Below are 23,182 nucleotides of genomic sequence, written 5' to 3'. Positions count from 1 at the left end.
CGGATCCTATCTGGAACCTAGACTGCGTTTGTTTTTCCCACTCTTGTATCTTCTCCAGTCCGTAACATGATGGAATATTAACATGCATGTTGTGGATTTCTGTTGCCTACACTGAGAGTTTATAGGACGAGGATCCTCTGTGCCAGGGTTTACCTGTCACTGCGCCGGGCTGCTGTCTTCATACCCACTGACTGCCAGACTGGCCGTCGTCCACGTCGCTGACACCGACACAAACAAAGCCCTCACTGTCTGGGACATCATTAAGTGCAAATCAAATATCCTGGGTGAGGACAGAGAAACAGTGCGTGTACATTAAACAGGCTGTATGTCAAATGTGAAAAACTGTGGCCATTACAGTTCAAATCAGGTCTGAATTTTAAAATATTGGACAGTGTTGCCCCCTGAAACCTAGAGTGACGTCATTTACGGGTTGCCAGATAGTTTTTGGAGGACACAAACATACACAACTGTCCCACAATCTGTTAATATTTGATTTTCACAGGTCAATAACAGGCGGAGATTAAAAATAACACTATGGACTGTTTTTGGTTGGTGCTATTAAGAAGAGCTATATTATAATAAAGGCTTTATCAGCTTTGTGTGAACTCTCCTGAGAGAGGTTTGAATGTTACAGATGTGTGTCTATGTTTAAAAGTTACACACTACAGTTTTAAGTCAACAAAATGCACACGGAGGAAACCTGTGAAATAAGACAGGAAATAAATTTGGGGTCAAAGGTCACGGGTCATTTGAGTTTGCCTGCTCAAGGTACAAAATAAAATTTACATAAAAAGACTTGAAACATTAAAAGTAATTTAGACATAAAAAAAGAATGCAAATAACATGTGTCTAACGTTTTTGGTGTTTCTTTTGATGTCATAAAATATTTATACACTATATATATACATATATACACATATATGTATATATAGTGTATTAATATTTTTTGACATCAAAAGGAAACTAGTCTCCTTATATATATATACATATATGTATATATTTGCATATATATATATATATATATTTATATATATATTTATATATATATGTATATAAGGAGACTAGTTTTCATATCTTAGAAAGGACACACATCACAGACATATTGCTTACTCTAGCCCCTTACCCTAACCCTTAACCATCACAACTAAGTGCATAACCCGAACCCTTAACCTAACCTAAACCTAAAACCAGGTCTTAATCTTGAAAAAGTCCTGTGAAGTTGTGGGGCTCAGATTAAATCTCCACATAAGGTCAAATGGCCTCATAAAGATATAAATACAAGTACAAACAAACACACACTCAAATCAACTGCAACTTACTGACCCCTGGTGGTGTAAACGGGGCGTTGCATATTTAACACGCCCTTTTTGACCCTGTGCAGTTTCCGTAGCTCAGTCAAACTGAACTCCACTGTTTCCTCACCGTGTTTTGTCCTTTCAGAACATTAAAGTTCTCAGAGAAGAGGACGTGTGATGTGATTCACGTCATCATGGAGCCAACTTTGATCAGCGACTGTCTCATTCACGTGTTTACATTCCTGCCTGAAGGGGATTTAATCTCTGCTTCAACTGTGTGTAAGGTGAGGAGGATCCCACTGGCGGAAGTAAAAGAGCCATAGCCTTTTTGTTGTTGTTGTTGTTGTTGTTGTTGTTATTATTATTATTAATATTTACTAATGAAATCACAGCAAACGTGTGTGTGATCACGGTTTGTTTGTAAATGTCTTTTCAGGACTGGTATGACGCTGCAAACACTCCCTGGTTATGGAGGTGAGCAGTTTATCTGACTTTATGCCTGTAAATAATATGATTTACTGCAAGTTATGTGTTTATTATGAATCATGTGTTACCTCACAAAATTGTATGTAAACTAAAATACTGTTTTGTCATATGGAAAGAGAGTCTCGTGTAGAAGTGGCTTGTAGTAATCTTTACTCACTGGTCATTTTATTAGGTACACAGTGAGGTCTTCAGGTTCAAAGATCCTTTTCTTCATACTGAAGTTAGAACAATTGTGATTTTTCTATCTTTTACAACCACTCCTCAGCCAGCATGTTATTGTGGGCCACTCCGTACCCTTTCCAGACTACTTGGGAAGTGGGTACTAAGTGGGTAATTTATATGGTTTTAGCCCCACAGGAGGGGCCACCATGGAAACCACGGTCAAACCTGCTTGGGGACTCATATTATCAGCCTGAAAATAACCCTTATGGGGCCCACATTGACACGCTGACTGGGTCGGGTCATGAAAATAACGAGGCACTTGCTCCAAAAAGAACTGTTGCTGTTCACTGGGTATTTTCTCTTTTCCAGAATGTTTTCTGTAAATCTGGATATGGATGGACATATGTGTATGTATGTAGACCAGCAATTTCTGAAATACTAAAACTGATAAAGCTGATTTAATTGCAACTTTCTTCCTCATTCTGATGCTTAGTTTGAACTTCAGCAGGTCGTCTTGTCCATGTCTACATATCAAAGTGCATGGTCTTGCTGCAACGTCTGATTAAATATTTGTGAGAAACTGCAGTTGAGCAGGTGTACCTAATAAAGTGGCCAGTGAGTGTGTTTTGTACACCTTCTTTTTATGGTGTAATCATGTGTCTCAGGATAAATACATAATAGATGACAATGATGATCATTCTTAAATATTAATAAGAGCACTATTTTCTCCCTCAGGAGGTTGTGTCTGCAGCGCTGGACTTTCTGTAATCTCCATGTTTTGGGGACTGAGCATATGAATAATTCGTGGAAGATGTACTTCCTGCGACGATGCCACCTCGAGACAAAGATGGGGAAAGGACGAACAGGAGGTTACACCTGCAAAAGCCTCAGAGGACACACGGGTAACTACTCCCTTTCTCCTTATTCCCGTGACTCCACTACGCGTCTCATCCCATGTGTGTCTGTGTGCTGTCCGTCCACCAGGCAGTGTGGTGGGGCTCGTGTACCTGCAGGGGAATTTAGCCCAGAATCCGGACCTCCGGAACAGCAGCGCCACAGTCTGCAGTGCCTCTTCTGATGGTACAGTCCGAGCGTGGAGCATCCAGAATGTCAGTGCAACTCCCCCAGCAGCGCCATATATGCTCCCTTTGAAAAGTATTTCCAGCAATGCAACACAGCAGTAAAAATGTGGATGACTAACTTAGTTAATGTCAGACGTTAAGGGAACCAGTTAATTGTCGTTTGGAACTTCTTCAACTCTTTGTAAGTGGAGAAATGGCAGAGAGAGTGGGAGACTTGTGAAAGAGTGTTTAATTCTTTATTTATTTAGCGTAAAAAAAGAGAGAGCCATGATAAAGTAAAGTGCAGAAGATCTACACAGGTCATAATATAAAAGATCCTTAATCCCCTCATAAAGTCTTTGATGGCGTCCTTTCTGACGTGTGAAGGCCACCGTAGTTCTCTGAGCAGTGAGGAGTCCACTGTTGGATAGATAACGCATATTCTAACACACTGGACCAATTACAGATGTTTAAAAATGTACTCAAACACTACTCAGTTGCAGTAACACAAGTAAATGTAATTAGTTATAATCCTCCTCAGTATGGTACTGAAACAACCTCCCTCCACTAGTTTAACTAAGTTGTTTAATATTGTTATTACTCAGATAAAAACATTTTTTAAATATCATCAGCTGTCTTCTAAATGTTTTTCCCCCCCTCTCTCTCTATAGGGTGAGCTCCTGTGGTGCACTCCTGTCCAGGATCCACTGAGCAACATCATCACTGATGAACAGCGTGACGTGGTGGTCACAGCAGACTCCACAGGTCTCATTAAGACCTGGCGGGGCAGCACCGGCCAGGAGGTGGCCTCGTTTCCTGCCGGGTCTCCACACTGCACTTTACTTCAGTACGACGTCAACGACGACTGGTTTCTCACTGTACGTAAACCTCCGAGTCTCCTGTGTTGTCAGATATGGATGGTTGGATTACCTCTTTGCCAGCGCCACAATATCACCACCTGGAGTATCTATTGATTTCACAGTCCCTTTATGAAGCTTAACATCTAATCTGGTAATAACATAGTTTAAAACTATGTTTTTTTACCCTAACTGAGAGTTAACAGATTATTTAATATTCTTCTTTTTTAAGAGATTTAATCCAATATTTTTGGATCGTATCAGCTCATGCCTAGTTATAAACCTTGAAGTAATATAAATAAATGTCTTTTTATTATTGTGATCGACACATACTTTTCATTTTCCTCCAGGTTGGAACAGGTGGCGGATCTGTGTGTACCCTCGCTGATTCCACTCTGTCTAAAAAGTCCAGCGTGAAGGTGTGTGACACCTTCAGAGTCAACATACTCAAGGTTTCGCCCAACAAGAAATGGATCGTCGCTGGAACCAAGGACAATGATGATTTAAGTCCAAAGGTATGTCTTGTTGTCTTTGACTGCGTGACTATATTTGTTTTTCCCACCCTGCCCGTTTCTTTTACCACTGTTGTTACCTCTGTCCACGTGACACAGAGGGAAAATAAGGTGTGCATTCACACATTAAAATGTGATTTAAAAGCTAATAATAATAATAATCTTTTCTGACTTGCCTGGAGAGAAACTGTCTCTCTTTCTCTCCACCTGTTCTCTTCTAACATATACTGTATGAGAGGAGAAACGTTGCATTTTTGGTGGATTTCCGTTGCTAGGTGATCTACACAGAGAGTTTGACGACGCCGTCTGAGGATGAAGATCCTCTGTGCCGGGCGGTGCCAGTCGCCGGGTGCTCGGCTGCTGTCTTCGTCCCCACCCAGCCCGCCAGACTGGCCGTCGTGCACCAAACCGTGCCCTCAGACAACAAAGCCCTCACTGTCTTTGACGTCAGCATTAAAAAGAGCAAGTACAAGTCGGAGATCCAGGGTGAGCGCGGAGATAATTATGTGTAGATTTATGAGTTTATGTGCTTTACCGGCGATCTGAAGTAGAGGTCGATAAATGATGGAGGAACAGCATAATTTAAGATTTTAAGATACTGTTCTGGACTCTTTCTCTGTCTGGATCAGATTAGATTAGAATAGATTAGACTTTATTGATGTTGTGTGATATTGATCACATAGAATAGAATAGACCTAATCTAGTCCAGAACTACATTTTAACAACCCTGTTTTACAAATATCAGTCAATAATGATCATTTTTGTCATGAAAGTTGGAAAAAAACAGTAGTAAACTGTAGTTTTGAAATTCTTTATACATGTTTTTCCAGCAGTTAAATACAATGAACTACATTAAATATCAATTTGAACACCTCTTCCTCTACCTCAGTGATTTTATACAGTGACCAGGAAAGAAACATGCTGAACAAGACGCATAAGAAACTGAATTAAATGCCATAAATCCCAGGACACAGTGTGAGGAGTTTAAAGATGGATCCACCTTGTGCTGCCGTTTCAACTTTGAATCTGTTCTCGTCTTAGTCCAGCAGGTGGAGTCCTTTCCCTTGTCCTTGAACACCTGGTCGTCGCGCGTCCTTCTGGAGGCCAAGGACAGCAACTGCTTGGTGCTGTCGTGTGAGCGGGAGCTGTGGGTGTACTCGCTGAAAGGAGCTCTCCTCGCTAACTTTAAAGAGCACACCATGTCCATCGCCTCTATATGTTTGGTAGGGTCTCGAAGGAATTCAGCGTCGTTATTGTACTCGTATTGTGAGTCGAGTGTAATGTGAATGACCTGGAAATGAGCTGTCAATTACACATATACATGACATTTACTGTTTATTTTCACCTAAAGGGGAGAAAATAATCCAATGTTCTATTAAAGTAGACCTGAATCTAGTCCTTGAGGCCATTAACTCACTCCGTATCATGCTGACTGACTTATTTTACCATTCAAACAGTTATTTTTGACACCAGCACAGTTGGCTTACGGCTATTTTCTTCACTTTTCTAACCAGACTACTCAATTTTTGTACATTTCTGTGTTTCTTCACGCTGACAGGACAGCTTCCGTGTGGTGACGGCGTCTCAGGATCTCTCCTTACACGTACTGACGTGGAAAAATGACCGGGACGCTGGGCTGACTCTGGAGAGCAGATACCACTTGTTGGGAGGGTCTCACACAATGTCCAGGTACTGCGTTCTAATTCCGTCTCTCTGGTGTATTTACCTGTCTTAATTTGAAACGTTCATGTTGTTTCCTTGTGTTTTCCAGAGGCTTCACTCACGTTGCCTGCGACTACACCAGCATTGTGGCCTCAGTAGAAGGAACAAATGGGAAAGACGTCTTAAAGGCTTATTTTTTCACATCCTGAGCATCGAACAAAAGTGCCTCCGCACAGATTAACATTTGGTTATATTTTCTGTGTATAATACGATTGTATTTGTAGGTCAGTGTACAAAAAAAGAGAGAATCAGTATGGCATTTATACACTGTGTGTTACATTATGATTAATGAGAAAATGACTATTATTTTATGGACCTTATGTATATCAATAGTGAATTTGAGCAGGTTTAAGGCATGTTGTATTGCAAAAAAAACCCAATGTTCTTCAATATGTTGCCTCTACAACACTATGGCAAGTTATAGTCATATATTAACCGCAATAAACTACACAAGTGCTCATATTTAGCCCACGTTGACAAACTTGCTTATTAAATTTGACACGATATTGTCAAGGCACACGAGCATTCTCTTCTCTTCCACCACGTTTACATGAATGGCAGGCAATGTGAAGAGAAGGGAGACCAAGGTGCCGCCTCTGTGCTGCTGGCCTTGCGTCTCATGTCCTCGAGGACACACCGAAGGACTCTCGTCATGGTCTCGTACACGCTTCTCCCCTCGTCCGAGTTGGAATCCATCTGCTCAAAGGGCAAAAAGGGAATTGAAGCGGAATAAGTACTAAAGAGAGTAAATGAGGTCTTGAAAATGAAGTGCAAATAATAGTGATTTTCTCACCCAGGTGAAAGCCTTAATGATACGATTCAGGAATGCGTGTTCAACCTCCTCTGGTATCATCAGCATATGAGCCAGACAGTCCAGTATGCATGATAATGTTTCTTTAGGAGCCTGAGAAGAGGTGACGAGAAGAATAAAGCGAGTAAAACAACGAAATGTTGCTTAGTTTCAAATGTGAATCAGCGCAGGGAAAAACCTCAGACCTGGTCAAGTGTGTTGAGGACAGTTTGAGCATCGGTGTTGTCGGGGTTCAGGGTCTTGGCATCCTGAATGGAGACCACGGGTTCTTTTAACTGCTCCAACCATGCCCACATGAGTCCAGTCAGGATGAAGGGATCCCGCTCCATACACAGCCTCTCCCACGCACCGCCTTGGTTCAGCTCCGCCTGCACACGATCACTCAGTCATTTTAGTCTCCCTGTATGGGGTTTGGTGTGGTTTTTCTGGCTCACACAAAAACAACTGAACTAATTAAAAAGGAAAATGTGTGGGGTGATGGGGTGTGGTAAAATATAAATGAGAAAATCCTTAATAGGTGACAAAAATGATTGTTTCTGAGTGTAGTAAGTTGTCTGTTCTGATTCATACAACAGAATGTACATGCGAATAAAAGCACACATACTCCTCCCTAGTGCCAGTATAACATTTGTCCATTCTGGGTTACTGTACAAACATGGTGGACTCAGTGGAAGAGGACCTGCTTAAGACTCACTGACCTGCGTTTCTGAGATATTTCCCTGCTCCAACACACCTGATTCAAATGTTCAACTCGTCATCAATCTACAAAAGCCTGATAACGACTCATTTATTTGACTCAGCTGTGTCAGGGAGACATCTACCACATGGACCAGGACCAGGATTGAGAAACAAGGTAACCAAACAAAGACTAAACAACATGAAATTTGGCATAAGTTGTATTCTTCTGGTTTGTGTGTATGTGTTCATGGACAGATTGAAGCATTCACTAGGATGCTTTTTTTCATTTCTACAAACACCACAACGCCACTGTTATGGGAAAATGACCTGCCAGGCGAAGACTTTGCACTTGTGCTCTTCCTCCCCGTCCTGAAAAAGGTCCACTGCCAGGGCCTGAGCCACGAGCACCCTCCTGGCGTCCAGGGACAACTCTGACTGCAAGGTGATGAACGGCACCTCCGACTCCGTGCCGCCTGACTTCAACCCATTCATCACCAGCTCCTCCCTCTGCTCAGCCTTCCACCTGGACAGCATGCACCCTTTTTTGACAGGGTTATTGTTTCCCATGGACTCACTGCGCTGGATTTTGGGGCTTGACTTCCCTTTCTTCAATAGAATGGATCCATCTTTTTGCTTCTCTACATTCTTGAGATGCCACAGTGAGCCTGTCAAGGTGTCAGATGTGTTACTGCCCCAACCTTGACACTGGACAACAGACATGTCAACGTTACTCTGGGACAGGGATTGGAGAGGTTGTGTGAGGAGATTGAGTTCTGAGCCCAGTCTTCTCAAGTCGGACTCGCTGTAGCTCAGACTTTTGCGGTGGTAGAAGATGGCCGGCTCATTGAAATGTCTGGGTAAGGTCGGCGTACCTGGTAAGCGGGGCCTATTTGCAAATAGTCCAGGGCCCAGCTTCTCAATCATGCTCAGAGTCATCTCTATGTCATAAATATCAGGGGCCTCCAGAATGTCCTCCTCAATCACCTCTCGATTATCTGCGATGTCCATCAGCAGTCTACATATCAGCCGGACAATCTTTGGTAGGTGCCTCAGCTCCTTCCTCTCGTTGCCATGCAGGACGTGTCTCTGACGGTTCAGGTACTGGGTCAACGTGACTGGGTTAGACCGGGGTTCAGCACAGGAGAACACGCTCCTCAGCGGGGCGAGGAACTGGACAAACTGCCGGACACAACGAAGCTGACCTCTGGTCTGGATTGAGCCGGGACGTTTAGCGCGCACATATAAGATAGCCTGGTTTGCGGTCATCCTGGTAGCGTAGGCCAAGAAACATGCTAACAGCACACCTGGAGGGAAGGACAGACAGAAAATAAAACCCCGTCATTGTGTGTTCGTTCAATTTCAGACCGCTCTGAATAGTCTTCATCTACCTGTTCTACCAAGACCAGCGTGACAGTGGATGGCTGTTTTTCCCTCCTGCAGGGCAAAAGCCAACACCTTCACCATGTCCAGCACAGTGGTGAGATTGGCCACTCCATAGTCACTCCAGCCAAAATTGTAGAAATAAACTGGAAAGGATGAGATGTTTTCAGTTAAATCTGCACACTCTGTAGGAACAAATTTAGCTCTTTCAATGATCAGGGTACAAGTGTAGTTAAGTCCTGCTTCTTCCAACTAAAAGTTGATCTCCAAAACTAGGCCCTTTTTTCCACTGGTGACCTCCACCACTCAGGGTTTTCTCCATTTTCTTCAGCTGGTGTCCTGGTTTCATATTGATCTTAAAATCCTTTTACTTACTTTTCAATCTGAACTTACATTTCTGAATTACTAAACTAACATCTGCTGGTTACTTCAAATTACAGTATGAGACAACAGGAGATCGAGCCTTTGTTCTTCCTGCATGGAGCACATACTCTTGTTTTCCATAAAGACCTCTGGGCGATATGAGAAGCCGCTCTCCGGCTCCAGAGGGTTCCCACAGTGGGCGTGTTCGCCAGGTAACTGTAGGTTGATGAGTGTTTTGATGCCATTCCTTGACACAAACACAAGAGACATGCACATTCAATCATTCCCGGCTTCAAACGTGGCCTTTGTTTTCCAGGAAGCTGTTGACATTGAGATGTCTGTACCTTCTGAATTGATCGATAACGTGATATTTCTCGATGATCTCTGTTGAGGGTCTGGACGTGGCGAGAAGATGATCTGTAACCCTAGAATAATGGAAGAGAATGTTAGTGGGATATTTATGAGATACTTTGGGGAAACTGCTTTATTTTTTTGTACTCGCATAGCTTTTTAAAGGTCCAGTGTGTAACATTTAAGAGCTTTATTGTCAAAGTGTATAACGGCTTTCGTAGCCTTGTATATGCACTCATTATGGGGCCATTATGTTTTTACAGCAGCCCAAATGACGTCCTTTTTGGTATACAAAGGCTACCGTAGTTCCCTGACGCACTTGGGAAAAGGAAGGATGGGCGAAAGGATTCCAATCTGCAGTCTCACCATTCTAATTCTTACACTCTGGACCTTTAAGTAGAATAAGCAGGTATACCAGGATGAGTAGAGGCCTTTGATAGCCTGCTGGTCATCTCTCCAATAAGTCGGGCTGTCATACTTGCAGGCTTGACCTCCGCAGCCGACCGAGCATTGCACTTCTGCCGGGATGACGTATCTTATTGCTTCTCCTACTATTGTGTAATTGGCTCTGGGGGCAGTGACTGAAATAATATTGATATTACATGAAGAATCTGCAGTTTAAAGGTGTCATTTATGAAACCTACTATAAAGCTAGATGAGAAGATGAATGAATTAGTTTTAGACACTTAAACAAACAAACAATGAGATACACAAAAACACAGTCAGACAAGTTAGACTTAAAACAAGTAAAGATCAAATGTGCAAAACCAATGTATTTAAAGATGATGATGAGAAGTGGTTCTGCTTTAGGTAAAGGTTTGCATTTCATTTATTTTAAAATATAAACTGAGGCTGAGTGGTGTGTTCAGCAGAGACACATGAGATGAAATCCTAGGTTGTTTTGTAACACCTAAATAATTAAGATCCTCACTAGTGACCGCTCACTTAGAGGTGTCTAATCCTTGTCAGGGCATTACTATAAATATAGATACTCTTCTAGCACATTTTAGCGCAGCCTTGTGATGAAATAGAATCTTGCAAAAGTCGTGGATTTAGCTGATGAACTGAAATAGACTTTAGTTGTATTGACCTATGACACTTACAGTATTCCATCAGAGCTCCACCTGTTGTCTTTGCTTGGAGCGCCATGTACAGTCATTCACACTGACATCCACAGTCATAGCAGAGCCTGGACACAATCAAATCTGCCTTGTTACACCACATTATATCAGCTTTCTATTTTAAAAATGCCTTTCATGCAGATAATGACCATTTTATCATCATTAAGTGCCGTATTTCTAGTTTGAAACTTGGTAACAACATGTATTATTTACACGACAGGTTACAGAGAACCTCTAACAAATACACATCTTGATCCAGGAGCAACAATCCTAAATCATATTCAGTCAGACAAAGCAGGCATAATCCACGTCAAGGGATTGGACACCTGCCGTTCTTAGCTGAAGGTTTTTTATCTCACCAGATAAACAGATAAGAGATACTATAAAAAGGACAATAATACAAATATACAACAAATGACACTAAAATGATATCTTTTACCTGTACTGCGTGGGACATGATGCCGTTAACCACCATCTCAGGACTCACATAGCCCAGATTTGCAGTTGCCAGCATTTCTGACATCAACCTCCACAGCTCTGACGTCGTCTTTCCCTCTGTGGAAAGTCAATCCCATGGCCTCACTTGATGTGATTCGTCTCAGCTTATCTCTGACCAGCAGGAGGGAGGGAGTGACACATGTACAGTATGCACAGACAGGAGGATCCTGTGTGTGTGTGTGTGTGTGTGTGTACTCCTTTGTGGAAATCTAACCAGCATGAAGAATAAAAATATGGCAACAAATTATCCTTAATCAATGAAAGGCTGCAAAGTGTGCAATATTTTTAATTTAAATCAACGTACAGGTTGCTTATTGGGGGGGAGCACGGTGCTATTTCTGACTCCTCCAGGATTAGAAGAATAATCTTATTACAATACCGGTATAAAACAGAACACCCACTCCTCAATGAAAACAATAATATAGCCATATAACACGTACTTATTTACATTATCCTTCAGTATATTCACTTTGTTAATGCATAACTCAATGTCAGTTAACTTTTGACTAACTCTTCATCTAAAACGAGTCATCATGTATTTGTTGTGAACTGCACATAGATTTTTAGTTTCTTGGGTTTTTGGGGTTCATTATATTTCTAAAATTCTGACTTAAACTAAAACTATTCTACAACACTGCAGCAAACAGTGAGATCCTCAGTGCCATAGAAAGTAGATAAAATTTGATTGGCTTACCTCACACTTTGCCAAAGCTGGTTAGCTTTCGGTTTACGAAGGAGAGATTAGTTTATGATGTACAGCATTTGGAGAGACTTGAAAGTAAATAATCGCCAATGTGATGTAACATATTTTTAGGCATAAAAAACCCCAACATAAACATAAAGAAAGGGTTTATGTTTAATTACAATATGAATATGGGTTTTAGATTTCAGTTTGCAGTAAGTTTGTGGATTCTTGTTTGTATACCCTAACATGATACTGTTTAAATATAGTTGTTATAATACTGTACAAATATAATAACTATAGCTACTTAGTTATTCTGTTCTGTAAATTCAACATTATGTGCATCTCTGTTTAATTTGTTTTCAAATGTGTTCTTAAAAATGCCTTTGCAGCAAAAATACAATAATGCTTCTTAAATCTGTTTTAATGACTCACATGACATAATTTAGCATGACTTACCAAGGTTAAGTTTTAACATGTTCACACATCAAGCAGAAAAGATTAGTATATTCTATTTTATATTGGTTTATTTTGTTTTATTTTCCCGACAGGTGGCAGCAGATACACGCTTGGAAACTGCTTCAGAGAGCCCATCTGTTCGGCTTGGCAAGCGACTTCCGTGCTCCACATAAGCACACGAACAAAGGCTGGTGGGAAATGAGTTCTTTACCTGGACTATGTAGACCCACTGTTTCTAATACAGTACTACATATCCCATGAAGCCCTGCGGCTCTGTCGTAGATGCCCCAGCTGGTTGCGTACGGACGTTTCAAACATTACAGTAACCCGCCCCTTCAGCTGTTTCAAACAAGCCGAGAAGCCGGTGTCCGCACCGGAAAAGTCGAATTTGCCTTCAAAATAAAATGAAACCGAAGACGAAAAAAAAAAAAAGATGTACACATTATTACAATTCCATAAATACACCATTATGTATTATGTGCAGTATACAGCTATGAATAACAAGTACATAATAATGATAATACTACACACTACAACAACAATAGCAGTGAAAGTTATATTTTGGTTGTTACTGAAATAAATAAAATAACTGACAGAAATCCAAAGCACTCATGATAATATGCAAATATCACTATTATAAATAGTCTTTTATATCCCCCAGTTTAAGGTTTGATCTTCCACTTGTAAATAAAAAATAAACAATTTTCTATTTCTATTATAACAATTTCCAATAACAATGGTGCATTTATACAATCTTTCACAGCTATTTGTCTCATCTAACAATAATAACCTTAAAGAGGATTCTAAGGTGTCACCAGTGATCAACAGTTATATTGCCTTAAACACATTCTACATGTTTTTGTTATTTCTCATGGTGAACTTGCAGATTTCAACAAAGAGAAGACTTGTTTGCTCACACCTCTCTTCCCCAAATGCATCAAGGGAAATATGGTGGCTCTTGCATACCAAAAAAAATGTATATCAGGCCGTTTTGTCCATGATGGCTGCATTCATAATAGCGAGGCCATTGTCTACACTAAATATAAAAGACTTATTATAAGACAAAATATTTATCACCTTTCACCTTTGTAACAGGTTATGTAAATCAAAGATCTTTTAATATATGTCTCAGTTTCCTTTACAAAGGCTATAAATAAAGGTTAAGGGAGGCTAATTATATATGTATATATATACATATATATGAACAATACAGCCTTCTTAAAGTTACTCACTGTGCCTTTAAAATATATATATCATTGTACGTTCGCCTAAACATGGTTTGACACACATTTCCGCAAACAAGCGCTTTATTTTGAAAGTCATAGCCAGCAATTGTACTTCCGGTCTCCGATCCTCTTGGCACTCGGTTCTCCTGCCTCGGCTCTATTGCTCCGCGAAGCCGGGGGAGAGGAGAAGAAAACCCCGGAGCTCAGCCATGGAGTGTTGAGGACGAGCTCCCCCGTTGGAAAATAATTTACCACCGTCATATACATGACCAAAGAAACGAGACCGGCAACGAGCAACGCAGGCGTAACAATCATGCAATTTAAGTACCGACGAATTTGAGCAGAACCGCTTCTTCTTCAAGGTTACACCGCTTGAAGACGCCCCGGCATCGTCCCCACCACATCCCCGTCACCTTACCAGACGACTGTATCGACCATGTCCGTGGAGGAGCTGGGATACCCCGACGCTATGCTGCTGCTGGAAGCCGGGCCGGAGTGGATGCGGGCCGAGATCGAGCGTCTCGCCCGAGAGCTGAGTGAGACCACGAGCGAGAAGATACAGGCGGCGGAGTACGGGCTGGCGGTGCTGGAGGAGAAGCAGCAGCTCAAACAGCAGTACGACGACATGGAGATGGAGTATGAGGCCGTGAGGCAGGAGCTGGACCTGCTCAAACAGGTAAGATGTGTGTTATAAACCAGAGTATATGCCAACTATTGGTGGTATAATATAGATATAGGTATAGCTATATGTGTTATATCAACCGTTACCCTCGTATTTAATGTGTATATGTAATAATACGTCTTCCTTGTCACATATATTATATTTGCAAGCTATTATTACTACAAAGTCGTAAATAGGGGACTTTATAGTAATCTTCCTCTCATTCTACAAGGTCAAAACCGTAAGATGAGGAGGGGATGCTCTCCCTGTGGGGATGTGGGCTTCACACCCACCCCACCCCCTCCTTACTCTGGGTGTCCCCCCACTGTACTGCCACCTTTTATTTATTTATGTGTTAAGACATTCCTCCATAGGACTTACAGCTAGTGTAGGTCTTATATATCCACCCTCATTTCTGTTTTAATCAAATGTAAAGTGTATATGGTGAATAGTAGAGGTCCAAGCACTGAGTCTTGTGGAACTCCATAATAACGATCTGTCACCTGTACATACAGTACATGACCTTTGTTGCGGTACTTAATGTATATTTGACCCCCTTTTTTAAAATTATTTTGAGCGTAAGCGACTCTTTTATATGTGTGACTTGCGTCATGTTTCTCTATCAGTGCGTGTCTTTCACCTCAGATACAGTAAGAACTAGCAATACCAGTTCAGTAAAAAGGGGGCGGGGAGTAGGTTTGAATTTTGAAGCTTCCCGCTCAGAGGAGAGAGAGAGGGATGAACTAGTTGCAGAGGAAACCAGACGAGTTATGACCCTTTGGGAATGGAAAGAATGTTGAGAGTGATGATTCAAGCTGGGCCAGTGAGCCAGATAAAGGACGTGTCTGTTTTTCCAAACAGCGGTTGGACTTATTCCCCTCTGTTGTACCGCGCTGCATGCAGATTTTCTTCACTAGCACAGCACAGTTTTGTCAGAGTCTTGTGATTTAGCTGGAGGAGTGTGTCTACAGAGTCTTTCACTGCCCACACTCTGACGCTGGTTTTGTTGACATCATCGTTTAACATATGGGCTCCTCAACTGATAGTTTACAAAGCTGACTCTGTGTAAAGCCCCTTCTTGCCATGCCAGGAATTTGTTCATCGCTCCCTTGGGTTTTTGTGCTTTTTAGGAGAGAGAGACATACACAGAGTTTAACAGCTGTCTGTGGCTCACTCTCTCTTCAGTGGTTGCTGTTGCAGTAAAGAAGGAGCTCTCAGCAGTTCCTGCTCTGATTCCCATGCATGTCTTTGGCAAACTGGCCCGAGCTCAGCCACAGAGGAGTGACGGTGAAGAACTTTGAATAGAAGGAAACAGACTGGAAATGGGTTTAAAGAGTAACCATGGCAGCAAACAAAAGGTGAATACGAAGAAGTGGGGACATTTTTGTGGTGGTTTTTCAAAATATCCTTGTTTAGGAGTCTTGAATTGCGTCAGACCTTTATTTCTGTGTCATAATGGAGCTCAAACAAGAGCAATAAATTAAATTGTGTGCTGAAAGCTCTGGTAGGGGTTCTTTCTTTAGCCTTGGGCTTGGGTTTAGCTGGTTGTAGATCTCTGATCAGATGTTAACGTTTGAAAGACCACAGCTATGGGCCCTTTATCTTTCCACCCACCCCCATGTCTCCTTCTGTATGAAGGACAGAAGTGATGCTATCACAGGACAAACACATCCTCCTCACACTCCTCTCCACTTGCTCTTTACTATTTATAGGAGAACGGTATGCAGTGGGGGAACAAACAGTAGATAAGCCACTGTTGCTGCAGTGGTTGAATATAAAGCTGCTCATTTAAGATACTGTGACATGACAAATGTCATAAATAAACAGCGTCACATCCTTGCTTTAAGTGACCCGTGTGTCCACAGCCGTTGTTTAGTCAGGTACAAATGCCATCTTGTCCTAAGTCCATGGCTACTGTTTACTCTACTCGCAGCAATGTTTGGACGTCTCTTCTTCCACCGAGTCGAATAAATTGGTCTTGGAGAGATTTACAACAAAGAAGGGAGCTTCTCTGTAAATCTCTCCTGTACAAACACAACATAAAAGAAAATAACGAAGATTTACGTGGATTCAAAATGACTTTCAAATGCTCAAATATCACTATTATTTTCTCAGTTCGAGCAGAGGAAGTCTATCAGAAATGATCATGGCAGTGGACAAACATTTCTCCAGTGCCCACTTTCTTTCCTCCCCTCGGGCTGGACAATAATATTCACACTCAAACGCACCCCCACCCACGTACATATGTGCTACTGTCGAGGCTGGAAGATGGAGGAATTCTGTGCGGTGTTGTTGCTTAGTAACCTCACTGCTCTGGGCACAAGTACTGCTCCCTCAGCAGCTATAAAAGCATGTATACTAAAAGGAAACAGCATTTATAGGATTCATTGGGTATCTACCTGATCTCATGACATTGCACACTAGGGTTACTGCTATGAATGTGATTATAGCCCCCATTCTTCTACACCTTCTCCCACTTTCTGTGGTAAAGTACTCAGTTTACTGAATGTAATGACAGCCACCGTTTTCTGAAGTGTACTAACCCGACAAAGGACTTCCTACTGGCCAAAAATGGTCAACACCCACTAATATCTTGCTTTTGTCTGCAATGGCGATGGATTAACAGCATTCACTCGCTTGGCAAACAACTCTGCAATAGACAAACGCCGCTTTTCACAGCTCTGGCTTCGATCTGCACTCATTATAATTCAATTATCGTTCAATCTGCAATCTGAAGTTGAGTGAGTGGCCTCAACATTGATGACAACACTGAGAAGACTCATTATGACCTCATGATATTTTTGTTGTGCACACACAGTTTATATATTGTGTGTTTACATCTACATGATAAAGTTCAAACAGTGCTCTGATAAAGGCTCACTTGCATTAGTGGCTGCTAATGAAGGTGGACTTTTACCCAGTTATCATGCAGACTGAAGAATACAGTCACAAGGCGAAGTAGCTTATGACGCTATACCACACTACAGCAGTGGAAGAGCGTGAGCAGCTGTTGATATTCTTAAGTTAAGCCACTCATGGACGTGACACCATGTGCCACACCTCCAGCTGTAATTGTAATTCTGAGCAGAGTGCCTGCTCCTGCATTTATAGTCTGTGTGTGTGTGTGTGTGTGTGTGCAGAGAACTGGAGAGGATTTGGTATCAGTGCTGGGTTTGATGTTAAGCTCAAATCGAACTTTCTTCTACACTATTCCCACTGTTTAAACGCAGAGCACCTCTTACGGGCACTTGAACAAAGGCCTAGAACTCCATGGGTCCTTGTTGCACTGCGACAAGTGCCAGACACCACACTGAAGTCATTCAGTCACCCACGGACCCTGGTCCTCCCCTCTCCAACTTTCCTCTCAGCAGCTGCGCAGTTGTGGAATAACCCTAGAACCCTAAATATTGCTAATCTCAGTAAAACCTGGGTTCTCTGTGCCCAACGTGCATGAGTCCACCGGGGTTAACAGGTCTTGGGTGTCATCGACGGACAGAGTTAAACGCCATCAGAACACATGTATGACAAAGGAGAGTCAGAGAGCGGTGTCCCCATTGTGGGTACATTTGAAAGGATTGGTCACTTTTGTCCCTTTTGAACTGGCAGATCACTAAAGGATATTTGCCAGTGTCCTTAAACAAAGATATCTGTTGTGATTCTAAGCCCTTTCTGTGGTGTTAAATGGTTTGGACGCTGATTGGACGTCAGTAGAAAATACAAGGAGGACACAAAACCCATCTGGCCACTTGTATGAGGAGTCGTAAATAAAGTTGGGTCAAATATTATTGGACTGCCACATTTCATGAACAGCTGCTCTCTACTAAAGCTTTCTTTTTTTCTCACTTGTTTCATTTACTCCAACCATTGAAGCCAATGAAAAAAATCTAGTCTTTAAAAGCTCATTTAATGAACCTTATCGTTTTGTCTGTTTTTTTGCAATTTCAATATAAACATGATCAGTTGTCCAGCCCTGGTATAAAGCGCCTTTGTCTTCTTCTAATCAGTGGTTTTTATCCATATTGTTTTTTTTGCTGGATATGAAGACTGCAATTCAGGGGTAATCTTTTCTAAATGGCACTAAATAAAGTCCCAAATCCTCTACCCTCTGGGGCTAAGAGGATGAATCCCAGCCGCTACGCACAGGGCTTACAGAGGTCTGGGTGTCTGCCAGGCCCTGCTACGCTCGCCAGCCTCCACAGCCTCAGGACAGGTGCATGCATTTGGGGATAATGCTGGTCAGGTGCTCTTGGGAAACTGCCCTCTTCTCCCTTGCCTTGGTCCAGTAGCCTGCAAAAGTTGCTGCCAAGCCTGTAGCGGTCTGTTGTGATTGTTGCCAGGCCTGGCCATGTTCTATATGAATCTCCATATGAATGTGTAAATTATTGCCACACACAAACATTCTCCACTGTTTTTCAAAGTGTCCAGACAGGCTGCTCCATCCTCCAGATCCACTCACGTAGACTTATGTTGCCCTCGTCCCGTCGTGTGTCACATGAGGACGTCCATCTGGTATCACAAAGTAATGAAAGAATCATTCTGCCATGTTTTTGGTATAATGGCCTGCTGCTAATCTCTTATGATTTTAGGAGCTTTTGTCCTTAGGTCTAATAAACAAAATACAATCAGCACCAGTTTAAAAAAGGTCAAATTGAGGTCATTAATGGGTTTTATTTTAAGTGTATTAAATAGAGGAGTGTTGGTGTAGGGTTTAAATGGACAGAATCATGCTTTTGTGGGATGGTGTGGAAGGAGTTTATTGGCTGTTTACATGGTTTTGGTTCCTTCAAACAGTAACAAGTTTCCCCCCTCAGGCCTGTAAGAAGAAGAACACAATATCGTGCCTGTACTTTCCCTTATTTTCCCTTATCTAATTTTGTGTGCGTCATTACACTTTAAGACACTTCCCTCTGGCTACAGTAAATACGTGTCTTGTTATGATTTAGTCACATAGTTATTTAGTTATTAGGTAATCCTCATTCACTTATAGATGAATTTATTTTATGACTTGATCCTCCGTAGAGCTGCAAGTGATGATTACTTTCGGTGTTGATTAATGTGTCAATTATTTTCTCCATTAATTGATTACTTGTCAGTCCTCAAATGTCAAATGTACACAATACAGAAGCAAAGACACCAGGGGATACTCACAATTAAAGACATTCTTGGTTTTTTTTAAATATATAAAAGCATTCATCAATTAACAAAATAGTTGGCTATTGAAAGGCGTCATGAAAAAGATCGACAGAAGTCAAACGTGCATGTAGGTAAGTGTACGGCAGACCAGCAGGGTCATGATTCCTGTGTTGTAATCCAATTACTGTAGACTTGGGCTGGATCAGGCAGGGGTCCAGGCTAAGTGTAGGGGATGAGCTCATAGTAATGACTGGGTGCCTCTGACAATACAACATACAACATAACTCAGACCTCTATAGACCCATCTCTGATTTCCAGGCTGCGACGGTGCAAAAGTGATTATGAATTATTATAAATCAGGAGCTTGTGTAACACTCACGTGGGTTGTTTGCGTGTTAGAGAACACAATGGCTCCTTATCCGTTCTCCATTTGTCCAGTTGTTGTGTGAAGTTGCATTGTGTCTCGCTTCCTATCGCCTAATTGTACTTTTATCACGGCAGACAGGCTGTTTTTGACGCCATCTTTTTGTCGTATTACTTAAGACTTTTTGGACAGAGTCTTTATTTACCCTCGCCCAAGAATAAATAAATAAAACGCCTTACTTTATGTGTTAGGTAATGTTGTTTTCACTGTAATCCTATCTTTCTGGATCCACTTTTTGTAACTCAAGATGCCACGTTACATCTTGTTTGACTTAGATACTCCCATTTGCCTGTTCAAACACATGCAGTGGTTTCCTGTAGGCCTGTCAACAGTGCAGTTCAGCTCAGATAAACCTGATCAGATCCAGGTAGACACTTGCAACCTAATTGAGTTAAGAAATTGAGTTTCTTGCCTTTTGTTTTAGCGAAAGCTGTAAAACATCTCTATCCCACACTGTAGGAACCCATCTGTTAACTTGAAAATATTAAATTATTTGAGCTGATGGAGCATAAAATCGTTTCCTCATCAGTCCAGATATGTAACAGCCTGAACTTCGGGGCATTAGCCGGGTTGTGGGAACAATGGCGCATATACAGAGTGTCCTTGCCAGCTTGAATCCACCTCTGGTCTGACTGAAGGTATACACCAGGGGTGTCAGACATACGGCCCGGGGGCCAGAACCGGCCCGCCAGAGGGTCCAATCTGACCCCCCAGGATGAATTTGTTAAAATTTCACACTACGATTACAATCTAAATCTCTTCCAGATACCTGTGACTAAATGTTTGTGCCTTTATAGAGCCAGTGTGCTGTGTAAATAGTACATTTAGGCACGATATTGTTGAAATTGCTCTTATATTTCTCAAGAAACTTCATGTTTGGTAAAAATATCCTTCATTAAATGTAATACAAAAAAGAAAAAAAAGGAGTTCTTGTTGTTCATAGGTTATTATGCTATTATTTTACTATTTTTACAGGTCCGGCCCACTTGAGATCAAATTGTGCTGTATGTTTTCCCCTGAACAAAAATGAGTTTGACACCCCTGGTATACACTCTGTAGTAGTTCAACTCCCAAATCAAATGATCTGGGTGTGGTAGATTTTACAGTCTTACTCTGACTAATACAACAATTCATTTTTTTCTAATGTCATGTGAAGGCTTCATGTGTTTACTGCAGAGTTGTTTGATTTTAGCCGTTTCACTGCTGATTTTATCCATTCCGATGGTAGACAGAAGCCAGATGTTTGTGGGTGTTTGTGGGTTTTTTGACCAGTGTGCTGGTTTGTATTTAGAGTCTTCTATTGTCTTACATAAACCACAGTGAATCATCTAAAACTGTGGGCAGAGTATAAGTTTGTGGCTGTTTTTCTTGAACCCTGCCTGCGTCGTTCTTTTGATAGAGTCTGTAGATTAACTCTGGGAAAGTAAAGGGCTGGGTCAGATTGCTGACATATTATCTTCTCTGTTACAGCATGATTAGAGTAGAATGACACCCTGTTGAATGCCTCCATTGCTTCTTTTTTTTTGGCATTCTGTTTTATAAATCTCGATGATATGGTTTGTAACCATAATGTCTCCCACAGAGTCAAAGCTTCCTGCTCCTTTAAATCATTCTTCTTGCATCTATTGAAATCAGAACTGGCCTCCCTCGCTCCCACTGCTCTGCATCCTGTTTACTTGTAAGGAGTCTGGCTGAGGCCGTCTATGAGTTATGTCTCTGCATCAGTCCGGATATTTTTTTTTTTGAGGGTGAATCAGAGGAAGTGACCACATGAGGGTCATCGGGGCCTCAATCACCTGTGTTTCACCGCTGACAACAAGGAGGAAGTCTTAACAATGAATATGGTTTTTTTTTTAATGTATATCTCGCTTTTCCTGCTGTGCCAATCTTTAGAATATGCCTCCAAATCTACCCAACAGTATCTTTTGTTCTTTTTAAATATGCCTGACATTTACGCTTAAAAAAAGCCTTGCAAACCAATTTTGGAATTTCCTGCCAGCGATCTACAGCTGCATTCTGTCTTGACACAAATGCTGATGTCCTTTTTATGACCTTACTAAATCAGCAAAATATTCAAGATATATTCTTTTCCGAGGTTCTATATTGGTGTTTGAATACTGGGGTGTTTTTGAGCACTTTAAATTCATGAAAATATCCCCTGAGAAACAAAAGATAAGAGATGGGGGAATAAATTAGCATACATGACAAGCAGGAATGAACTTGTGGTGGCTTTACGTGCACAGATGGTGGGCGCCCCTGACTCCACCCTTTTGAGACTCACACACACACATCCTGCCATTTGGATGAGGTTTGTTCCATAGCATTTTGTGATTCGATGCAGCAGATGAAGAGATGAGATGCAGACCCCTCGTGTTTACACAGGCACAAACTGGCGCACCCTTCTCTGGTTCCTCTGAAATTCTACACAGTCTGCTCATCTCAATTATCAGCTCGCTGCCTGGAGAGTACCTCCTATAATCTCGCCTAAACGAATTAAACCAGAGGGCAGGTATGAAAAGCATGTTCTCGTTTTGATAGGCCAACTATTCAAACATTAGCAGTTTGAAAGGGGTGTCCCCTCACACTGAGTATTTTTTTTTCATTAACTTCTACACCACAGTGCAATCTCTCCTCACTTGATACCCACTCCCTGTCACCACCATCCTCCTCCTCCTCCTCTTTATTCCCCAACCTCCCATAGTAAATAGGCTAGTGGGCCTGAGGCTCCCTGTCACAGTGGTCGCGGGTCTCATGGAGGCAATGCTTTGAAACCCCCCAGCAGAGGTATAACGGGGACACAGAGGGAGGAAATGGGAATAGAAAAAGGGCTACATGGGAGGGGAGATATAAGAACACAAGAGTTGTATAGCCAGGCGGGGGGTGGGGGGGGGACTGGCTGTACAGCAATAACAACATTAGAGTTAGGGCTCAGAGGGAGCATGGAGAGGAGGGGTTTAAATTGGATATGTGCCAGTCTCTCAGGGGTCCTTGAGAGGCGAGGGTATAGAAATGGAAAGGTTTTGTGTGAGGGGAACTGGATGGGCAATCTTAAGAGTTTTCTGTGGGAACCAGCTCTCACTCTTTTAGATGGTAGAAGAATCAGAGTCCGCCTATTAGTAGCTTGATGAGTTTAAGAGAGTGCAAAGAAAAGGTGTCTTATATTTTTTGACAAATACAGCGTAGTAAAGATGTATCTCATTGAACAGCAGCTATGTGCTTTTGTTATTCATGTTTTCTTATTGATTTTACCATCAGTAATGTATTTGTGCACAGATGTGACGATCTGCGACGCGCTCGGTG

The 23,182-nt window shown here is 41.8% G+C and overlaps 3 protein-coding genes across 5 annotated transcripts in view; 2 read left to right on the top strand and 1 right to left on the bottom strand.

Annotated features, from left to right (window-relative positions):
• The first annotated feature begins 1,378 nt into the window (after positions 1–1,378).
• Positions 1,379–6,561, top strand: fbxw12 (F-box and WD repeat domain containing 12). 3 transcript variants are annotated; one of them, XM_044038892.1, is made up of 10 exons: positions 1,379–1,579; positions 1,732–1,769; positions 2,679–2,845; positions 2,928–3,052; positions 3,676–3,882; positions 4,212–4,376; positions 4,649–4,859; positions 5,415–5,596; positions 5,932–6,062; positions 6,145–6,561. In XM_044038892.1, exons 1-10 carry the CDS (start codon positions 1,490–1,492, stop codon positions 6,242–6,244), a joined length of 1,416 nt encoding a protein of 471 aa, XP_043894827.1. In that variant the 5' UTR covers positions 1,379–1,489; the 3' UTR covers positions 6,245–6,561. The 3 variants fall into 3 exon arrangements, with proteins under 3 accessions (XP_043894827.1, XP_043894829.1, XP_043894828.1); XM_044038894.1 differs by lacking the exons at positions 1,379–1,579; positions 1,732–1,769 and adding exons at positions 1,793–2,354; positions 2,452–2,558; XM_044038893.1 differs by lacking the exons at positions 1,379–1,579; positions 1,732–1,769 and adding an exon at positions 2,412–2,558.
• ptpdc1b (protein tyrosine phosphatase domain containing 1b) lies at positions 5,171–11,362 on the bottom strand. Its single transcript, XM_044038891.1, has 10 exons — positions 11,239–11,362; positions 10,782–10,867; positions 10,094–10,259; positions 9,672–9,752; positions 9,456–9,574; positions 8,973–9,110; positions 7,912–8,888; positions 7,092–7,274; positions 6,889–6,999; positions 5,171–6,791 (listed from the first exon to the last, which is right to left on the bottom strand). The coding sequence occupies exons 2-10, from the start codon at positions 10,825–10,827 to the stop codon at positions 6,642–6,644; spliced, it is 1,971 nt and encodes a 656-aa protein (XP_043894826.1). The 5' UTR covers positions 10,828–10,867; positions 11,239–11,362; the 3' UTR covers positions 5,171–6,641.
• Positions 11,363–13,796: 2,434 nt separating this feature from the next.
• Positions 13,797–23,182, top strand: part of LOC122777148 (protein bicaudal D homolog 2-like) — a 43,924-nt gene continuing 34,538 nt past the window's right edge. Inside the window, exon 1 of the mRNA XM_044038167.1 lies at positions 13,797–14,340. Within this exon, the coding sequence (XP_043894102.1) occupies positions 14,101–14,340 (240 nt within the window). The 5' untranslated portion in view covers positions 13,797–14,100. The remainder of the gene's footprint in view (positions 14,341–23,182) is intronic.

The sequence above is a fragment of the Solea senegalensis genome, linkage group LG11 (genome assembly GCF_019176455.1).
Source record: "Solea senegalensis isolate Sse05_10M linkage group LG11, IFAPA_SoseM_1, whole genome shotgun sequence".
NCBI lineage: Eukaryota > Metazoa > Chordata > Actinopteri > Pleuronectiformes > Soleidae > Solea > Solea senegalensis.
This window is presented reverse-complemented; position numbering and strand designations above follow the sequence as displayed.

Excerpts from the sequence above, each read along its gene's own strand:
- fbxw12 (XM_044038892.1), top strand. The coding sequence starts at position 1,490 with ATGGAGCCAACTTTGATCAGCGACTGTCTCATTCACGTGTTTACATTC. Across the intron at positions 3,883-4,211 it reads ACGACGACTGGTTTCTCACT|GTTGGAACAGGTGGCGGATC; the intron begins GTACGTAAACCT and ends ATTTTCCTCCAG. Across the intron at positions 5,597-5,931 it reads CCATCGCCTCTATATGTTTG|GACAGCTTCCGTGTGGTGAC; the intron begins GTAGGGTCTCGA and ends TCACGCTGACAG.
- ptpdc1b (XM_044038891.1), bottom strand. The coding sequence starts at position 10,827 with ATGGCGCTCCAAGCAAAGACAACAGGTGGAGCTCTGATGGAATACT. Across the intron at positions 10,260-10,781 it reads TGGAGCTCTGATGGAATACT|TCACTGCCCCCAGAGCCAAT; the intron begins GTAAGTGTCATA and ends ATATTATTTCAG. Across the intron at positions 6,792-6,888 it reads TCATTAAGGCTTTCACCTGG|ATGGATTCCAACTCGGACGA; the intron begins GTGAGAAAATCA and ends CCCTTTGAGCAG.